This window comes from Vigna radiata, chromosome 8 (genome assembly GCF_000741045.1).
Source record: "Vigna radiata var. radiata cultivar VC1973A chromosome 8, Vradiata_ver6, whole genome shotgun sequence".
In the NCBI taxonomy this organism is placed as follows: Eukaryota; Viridiplantae; Streptophyta; class Magnoliopsida; order Fabales; family Fabaceae; genus Vigna; species Vigna radiata.
The window spans coordinates 34,381,031-34,390,116 of NC_028358.1; the positions used below are offsets into that span (position 1 = coordinate 34,381,031).

The 9,086-nt window shown below is 37.2% G+C and overlaps 1 protein-coding gene across 1 annotated transcript; it reads left to right on the plus strand.

Moving 5' to 3' along the window:
• Nucleotides 1-478: 478 nt before the first annotated feature.
• On the plus strand, nucleotides 479-6,548 carry LOC106772347 (pyruvate kinase isozyme A, chloroplastic). Its single transcript, XM_014658715.2, has 6 exons — nucleotides 479-1,170; nucleotides 1,267-1,357; nucleotides 1,445-1,638; nucleotides 4,618-4,739; nucleotides 4,907-5,385; nucleotides 5,818-6,548. The coding sequence occupies exons 1-6, from the start codon at nucleotides 661-663 to the stop codon at nucleotides 6,117-6,119; spliced, it is 1,698 nt and encodes a 565-aa protein (XP_014514201.1). The 5' UTR covers nucleotides 479-660; the 3' UTR covers nucleotides 6,120-6,548.
• Nucleotides 6,549-9,086: the final 2,538 nt, after the last annotated feature.

Sequence of the window (9,086 nt, forward strand, 5' to 3'; positions counted from 1 at the left end):
GTTCTTCCTTTATAGTTTTTTATAACTTCACTATTTTGTTTTTAATCAAATAAATATTTTTTTCTATATTAGTGATGCATTTTGTTTTTCGAGAAAATAGAAGAATGAGTCTTCAACTAATTTTCACCCAAAAAAACAACTCATTAAATGAATACAATACTTTTTCCTGTTCAATTTTAAGGGGCATGCAGTACACTACTGAGATTATCTAATGTCCATTTCACAACCAAATTAACTGTTTGATATGTATAATAATTTTCTATACTTAGTGATTTGTTAAAAAGAAAAATGATATTATTTAACATTAAAATTATTAAACATCTTTTTTGATTTTGATTAAATAGAATAATGTAATTAAAGTATTATTGTAAAATTGATATTGGAGGCATGTAAGTAAACTTAGAAAGCTAGTGTAGATAAATACAGGGACGGTGGCATTTACCCTAACGAGAAAACGCAGGTCTTAGACAGCACAAAACAGAACAGAGCGCGCCTCGTAGTTTCCGCAGTTCCGTTTGGAGGGAGACAAGTGCAACTCCGTTAGTAACGCCCAACACTCCAAAAACTGAGACACAGTTTCTCCTAACTTCACATTCGCTCTTCGTTTCATTTCGTTCCGCTCTGTTTCTCTCTCTCTCTCTCTCTCTGCCACGCGCCACCATGTCGGTCTCGCATTCCCTCAACCTTCGCCTCTTTGCCCCTTCTCCCACCGCCATTCCCACCCACGCATCCCTCCCCCCTCCCACCCTTCTCTTCCCTCGCCATCGTCGTCTCCCCTACCTCCGCGCCTCTTCCTCCCCGGAAATCCTCGTCTCTGACAACAACGGCGTCCCGGCTCCGCTCTCCGATCCGAGCTCCATCGAGGTGGACTCCGTGACGGAGGCAGAGCTTAAGGAGAACGGATTCCGCAGCACGCGGAGGACCAAGCTGGTGTGCACGGTGGGCCCCGCCACTTGCGGGTTCGAGCAGCTGGAGGCCCTGGCTGTTGGAGGCATGAACGTGGCGCGAATTAACATGTGCCACGGCACGAGGGAGTGGCACAAGGAGGTTATTGACCGCGTCCGGCGGCTGAACCACGAGAAGGGCTTCGCCGTTGCCATCATGATGGACACTGAAGGCAGCGAGATTCACATGGGTGATCTCGGTGGCGCTTCCTCTGTCAAAGCCGATGTACTTATTTATTACCCTGTCCTCTATCACTCCTTTCCGTCCTTTGCTTCCTCTTCAACACTCACTCATTCTATTTTATCACTCTCTTGCTTTCAGGACGGTGAGATCTGGACCTTCAGTGTGAGAGCCTTCGATTCAACTCTCCCCCAACACACCATCAATGTCAATTATGAAGGCTTTGCCGAAGGTTAACCAACTTCTTTAAACATTTTATTTTTGTTATTAGTTCTGAACTGCTGGGAGGTTGTTGATGGAATGTGATGTGATGTGGCAGATGTGCAAGTGGGGGATGAACTTTTGGTGGATGGAGGAATGGTTAGGTTTGAGGTGATTCAAAAAATTGGCCCAGATGTTGAATGCCGTTGCACTGATCCTGGCTTATTGCTTCCGCGAGCCAATCTCACTTTCTGGAGGAATGGTAGTTTAGTGCGAGAAAGGAATGCCATGCTCCCTACTATTTCTTCCAAGGTTGCTTATCCCCCCTTTGCCTTTTGCTTACTTGCATCTCTTTATTGCTAATTTTGTTTACGTGCATATCTTTAATTTTGTCATTTACTTTACTTTTATCAAACAAACAAAGCTTTTCAATGCTGTAGTATTACTATCACAGTGTTATCCAATCCAAGGTGACAGTTGGGAGTAATTGGTGCCCATGGGCTCATAATTCTGGCAACCATGAGTAATCGAGTTATAATAGTGAGATTTATTGTTGTAGAACTCTGACATCCCCCTCGCTGTGTTTGTTGGATACAAGATACATTAACCATGCAACTTACAGAGCAATATGCTTCCTAATTTTCATTTCAACTGTTAATTGGTATCTTGTATTCCATGTTATTCCTACTTAGTGAGAAACACTCCACAAGAGACATGCATTGACGCTTGGGCTCTTAGATATGCCCACTGCCTGATTAGTATGCTTAATGCCTGAGTAAAAAGGAGTCGACCCAAGTTTACCATTTCTGCTAACCTTACACTGATTGTGTTGTTGGAAAATGTTTTGAAACATCTCTGTGAGTTTCCAAACTGGTTATCGTAACATGTACATTTTTTTATGGCAATAAAGACATGCTATACAAATTCCTACATTCTAAGAGTGAATTTTAGAACAAAAGAATGTCTCATATTCTTGAATTATGTAAATAAAAGTATAACTTTGACATTTTGTAGTTTTGAACTCCAAAGTGTATTATGTTGTTTAATTAAATAGTTGTAGCAATAAGTTTTTATATTGGCTTTTTATCCTTTTTTATACCTAAAGATAATGTTACCCCTGAAAAGCTGTCTCTCACCTAGATAAATGCTTAGTATCTTAACTATCTAATATGTTCTAGTTATCACTTAAAAGACTTACATGAGTAAAATACTTTAAACACACTCTGCTTTAATTTAAACTTTCCGAACATTTTTTGTGTACCATCATTATTCTATAGTTTTGTGTTGGTTGGTTCTAGGCATGTCATATGTAACTAGCACTTCTCTTGATTAAGGGCAATTTTGGGAGAGTTTATTCATAGTTTATTTCGACTTATTCTATGACAAACACTTTTGTAACGTGTTTAAGTAAACTAAAATAGTATGTATCTCTATAACCTATTTCCAGCTTATTTCCTATAAAACACAGTTTTTAGAAAAACATTTTAACCCTATTTCCTATTACACTAATGAGTCAACTTATAAATAAGTTCTTACATGATGAATAAACAATTTATATCAGTGTTCAATTAACCTGTTCACTCAAACGCATCCTAAATATCCATAATTTGTGATATTTGTCTTGAATCAATGCATAAAGTTTAAGATAAGTACAGTGAGTTCTTATCCCAGACAAATTATCTATAGAAATGACATTCTGAGGACATACGTTTGGACTGCTTTTTCTTATTGCTAACAATGGAGTTACACGTTAGTGATAACTTTTGATGATTCTAAACTGTATTGGTTGGATGCTATCTTAGATATAGGGAAGGAGGGGGGAGGACAGAGAGGTCGGAAATCATTAGATAGTTTGGAATGGCTGTTGACTTTGGGAATATAAGTTTTTCTTCTTTGATAGGTTTAATTTCATATAGTTTCTATACCTGCAATTTCCTTTGCAGTCAGAACCCTGCTCTCTGAGTATTTTTCTCTTAATATTGGTGAACACCCATAGAATTGAAGAACTCACCCTTAGAAGAAATCTGATAAAGGGGGAGAATCAAGTACTTAAATATTCCCACTAAACATCCCATACTTCTCAATCTGATAACCAACTATGATATTGCATCAGCTCCAAGATCCATTGTTGTGGTAGCTCACACTCTGTGATGACATCTCACTCTCGGTGACACTTCATTCAAAGTCTCCCTTGGTCATAACCATCCATTGATCAGAATTCTTTGTTGATAACTCTTTTGGAGGCACAATCTACAACCATCTCTAACACCAATTCATGATCGCCCAAACACTTGGGAACCCACCCTTGAAAGCTAGTGGGTAAGGGGGAGAATCAAGTACTTCAATATTCAACCAAACAATTTATGGGACTTAGCCTGCTCCACAATACCATAGGCAGTTTCATTTTCTATCAGCTATTTTCCGATCCCAGGTCTAGTAATCGTGGCATGGGATGTTGAGTGTTGGAGGAAGGAAGAACAGGAGACAAGGGCATTACAGAAAATTGAAAAATCCAGAACTTGAAGGAAATATTGCATATTGACAGTTGATCAAGGTGGATTAAGCTGCTGCAATAGGAAATATTGCTGTAAAGGCTCTTAGGGTTGTGCTTTGAATTGGTGGCTTTGGTGGAAACTGTGCAACTCAAACAACTTAATTTAAGTTTGTGAAGGTGGTGCTGAAGCAGTTCCTGCTCGAGTATGATCCAGATATACCAGTCTATGCACTGGATGAAGAGCCAAAATGGGAGTGATGTGATAATTTTTGGGAAAGGCCATGATAGCAGAGTGTTGTTTGATTCCTTGAGATATTAATTAGGTTATATTCCTCCAATTTATCTAACTGATCCCCAAACTCTTCTAACTGTTTTGCACTAACTATCCTTTACCACTTTTCCCTTCCTTTCCTTTCCATCCTAAAGTATCACCAAGGGGAAATTAACAACTTAATTTTGCATCATCACCCATCCTTTTTCGGCTTTGGGGAAACATGTGGACTGTGATGATGTTGATGTTGGTTCAAGTTGATGACAAAACCATGTCCCAGACCTTAAAAATTTTGAACTTCGCATTGCATATGGTGATGGCAAGTGACTTATCAGGATGCATTCTGGATCTTTATGGGTTTCTATCGATTTCTAAATTCCAATAATTATCAAAGCGAATTTTGTGGGCTTTATTCTTTTAACGATTCATATTAATTTCAGGTCATTCATGTATTGAAGCCAAATTTCCTTTAAGCGGAGATCTGTCCTATATAATTTAATTCATTTATCTAATTTTCAATATGCAGGATTGGTTAGACATTGATTTTGGTATAGCTGAGGGCGTTGATTTTATTGCCATTTCATTTGTCAAGTCAGCTGAAGTTATTACTCATCTTAAAAGCTACATTGCTGCACGGTCTCGTGATAGGTATGCATTGAACCTTAATTAAATATTTCTATTTGAAACTGTCATCAACATATTATTTTTATTAATTTTTTAAGTAGCACTGACCAGAGTACTTTTATTATTTACCATTTTTGTTATATCAAGTAGCACAATTGACATTTTTATGAATTATGAATCTGGTGATGCAGTGATATTTCTGTCATTGCAAAGATAGAAAGTATTGACTCATTGAAGAATTTAGAAGAGATCATTCAAGCGGCAGATGGAGCTATGGTGGCACGAGGAGATTTGGGTGCTCAAATACCTTTAGAACAGGTTCCATCTGCTCAACAAAGGATTGTTCAACTGTGCAGGCAATTGAATAAGCCTGTTATTGTTGCTTCTCAATTACTTGAATCGATGATTGAGTACCCTACACCTACAAGAGCTGAAGTTGCAGATGTTTCTGAAGCTGTCAGGCAACGTGCTGATGCTTTGATGCTTTCTGGTGAGTCAGCCATGGGCCAGTACCCTGAGAAGGCCTTAACTGTTTTAAGGAGTGTCAGTTTGAGAATTGAGAAGTGGTGGAGGGATGAGAAACGCTATGAAGCTATGTTGCTTCCATCAGTTGGGTCTTATTTTTCAGAAAAAATATCAGAAGAAATCTGCAATTCTGCTGCTAAGATGGGTAAGCAGCCTTTAAAGCTTACACTTGCATTTTTTTCATTATTTTTTTATCTTACCATCTACATTGGTGTATATACCGTTCGAATTTAAATTACTTTTTGTTGGTTGCAATACTACTTTCCAATAGTTAAGCTTTATAATCAAAGTCCTGAGCCTAAAACCATAATACACGAGGCTTGTTTATCTTTTTCTTTACCATATACAAGAGGTTTAATATATTCTTGATCATTGGTTTTCTTTGACGAGGAGTTCCACAGTTTATAGCTTTCACATATCTGAAACACTGTATAATGATTATTGACTACTTAGTTAAAACACTAGTTTCACTCATAATTTTCAGTCTCATCTAATCCAAAAACACTTTTCTGTTTTTAGTTTTGTGGGTTTTTTAGTCGTCTGATTATGGGTGCTTACCTTTTTTAAACTTTGGCAGCTAATAATTTAGAGGTGGATGCACTTTTTGTGTACACGAAGACAGGGTACATGGCATCTTTATTGTCGCGATGCCGTCCTGACTGCCCGATCTTTGCTTTTACTACCACTCCATCTGTGCGTAGACGTCTCAATCTCCAGTGGGGCTTGATACCTTTCCGTCTGAGCTTCTCGGATGATATGGAAAGCAATCTCAATAGAACCTTTGCGTTGCTCAAGGCAAGAAATCTCATCAAATCAGGTGACCTTGTCATTGCAGTCTCAGATATGTTGCAGTCAATACAAGTGATGAATGTTCCTTGAGAACACGTCTCATTCCTTCTGAATCCCAACATAGCCGTTTGTTCAAAACCTCGATGCTGCTAGATTGCTAAATTGGGACTGAGACTTCATGAATGAATTTTGTCATCCTGTCTTTATAATTTATAGGACGCAACCAAGTTTGGGAGAGTTTATGTTATTACAATGAAGTTCTCTATTTTAATGCATCAACCTTGAAGCTTTAGATTTCTTTTAGGCGAGTGAGGCAATATAGTGGATAGCTACCCTTCTTTGAATTGTATGACATATGAGCATTGCTGTTTATTTCTTTGTAATTTGTATTAGCTTACCACTTCAATGTTGGCTAAAATGTGAAGTTTTCAAAAGGATTCCAAAGCTCAATGTATTTGCTCTGGGGAAACTCAATGCTAGTAGAATAAACAAATTGGCATCCAAGTATATTTTAGAAGAGACTGTACTTTGTTGGAACTGTAGAGGTTGTTTAACAGTTAAGTGCACAAAATTCAGGGGCAGGTGTGTAATTACTCTGTAATCCATACTCTTTTAAATTGGGTATTTTCTTTTCCTTCGCATCCATTTCTAGAATGAAAGAAGATGGGTCAAGATTTTTATACAATTGAGACCTGTTATGTCACCGTTAGTGGGGATGTCCACGCCAGAGCCAGAGTGTTGTGGTCAATCCATGTCAGTATGGGGCATCTTGTCGGTGTAGTTGGGTTTCGTTGGGCTAGGTAATCTGATGATTTTGGGCTTTTTCTTCCCGCACCTTACTATTACTAACTGCACCCCATACTAATAGAAAAAGGCTAAAATATATTTTCTCACTACACCATGATACTGCTGTTGTCATCATCGCTATCGTTCTGTAGAAGAAGAAAGAGAGAGCTCGTTCTAGAAAGCTTGTTCCAAAACAATGAAATGTATTTTGGAAGCTAAAATCTTGAGTTGCTTGACTTGACAATATTAGATAGATAGTTTTAGGATAGTCTTAGTGTGATTGAGGAATAATGTCCTTACAGTAGATGTTGGAAAGGAAAGGAGTGAGTTTCCCAAAGCAACGTTTGATTCATCTTTTTATATACTTCACTGTTTCTTTGGTCTTTTTTTCTTTTTAGTTGGTTCCTTGCGGGCAAAAGCATGTAGAATGCACGTTACAAACTCAAAGATTAAATCTTAAACGGATACGCGTTGGCTCATTCACAAAGCATCTGTTAAAGGTTTGAGTTTGACAAATTTATTTTTCCAATGTCCCTGCTTTTACACAATCTATTGCTTGCTTTAGAACATTCTTTACTCATCAAATTCCGTACAAATATATGCTTAAGACTTATAAAGAATGGAATTATTCAATGAAAATGGATGAGGACATAATGTCATTACCACCGAATCTTCTACTCTAATTATTATTACTTTTAGTAACATTCATAAGTTCGAAATCTGAAACCTGAAGCAAGGTGTTGCTCAGCCTTCTTCACACTTATTTTTTAAAAGCGACAAAGTATCTACTCAACAAAAATAATGGAAAGCTGCATTCTTCTACTTATAAAGATTTTCATTACTATTGAAGAAAATTTATGTATCTCATTTATAGCATTTGTTGTTTCTTGTTAAATACAGATATGTATCAGCTCTGGAAGTTATGATATAAAATCAGTTTAATAGCTATACATTGTCAATGTAATACTTTTTACAAGACAATAAATCAGAAATGATTGTTAATTCAATTTTTAAGATAAAAGTCTATAAACTAATTTGATTGAAAGACAGAACAAAATTACTTATATGGTGATTGCACAACCCTGTTACCTCAGTTTAATTTGAGTATTTTGACCTGTGAGTGGTTGTATATTATTAAATGAATCCATTGTGTATACAGTAGTGAGTCCTACAGTATAAATGAAGTGAATAGCAGTGAGTAATTAAAATTATTGATTTAGAATTGTGATATGGTCCCCTGAACAGGTACCTTCCTTGGGTTGTTTGTCCTCCATTTGAGGCCAACCCCACCCAGAAAGGGGAAAGGGCCAAAAAGGAAGGGTGAGAAAAAGACGTGGGATGGGTAAGTGACCTTAACTACATTGATAAAAGTCATATATATGTATGCAGTGTTTCAAGTCTTTTTAAGCAATGCAAAAACTCCATAGGTGCCCTTTAACTTTCACAATTAAAATTTGAATAGTTGTACAACTGCTCTTTTTGTTCCTTCTTTATTGTTCTTTTCTCTTTAACTTGAACCTCCAAAGAACCTAAAGATACACATACAACAAACGAAACGAAAGAAGAAATTAAATACACATACAGTTATAATAAAAAAACAAAGAAGAAAAAGTATTGCATGAACCTTGAATTTGTTTAAGCAGAAGAGTATTCTGAAAAATGATTTCCGTGCAATGAATTGAAAGCAGATAGTAAAGTGGGCTTCAACTTACCACAGAAAGCCAACAGATTCGGCTCAAACTATCAAACTCCAACTCCATAATTGAGTGGACCCGCATTTGCAATTTCAAGTTGGGGAAAAAGACGTGAAGGTAACTTGAAAACTTGAAGCAAGCAGCATATAACACCTGCTACACTCCCATTATTATGGTCACTGACAAATGACATAATGTCCTCATACTCCTCAAGTTAATCCCCAGTTGGGTTTACAAAGATCATACAAACTGAACCTTTGATCGTCACACGTGAGAAGAAGATATTCTTTGCTGAGGTTAAAATCACTTCATTCAAATCATCTAAGAAAAAACTGTAATTTTCTTGAATTTTTAGCATCATCGCAGTGGGCCCCACCTGGAAAACTATTAAGTGGCTCACAGATTCATCATCAGCCATGACTCTTTCAGCCCATCATGTGTATAACATCATCATACAACAGTTCAAATCAAATCAATGGTACAAACTTAGTATCAACCACTGTGTTTGGCTTTTGGCATGGGAAAACTCACACTGTAAATAAAACACTCTTCCTGTTCAACATGATCTATCTGAGTT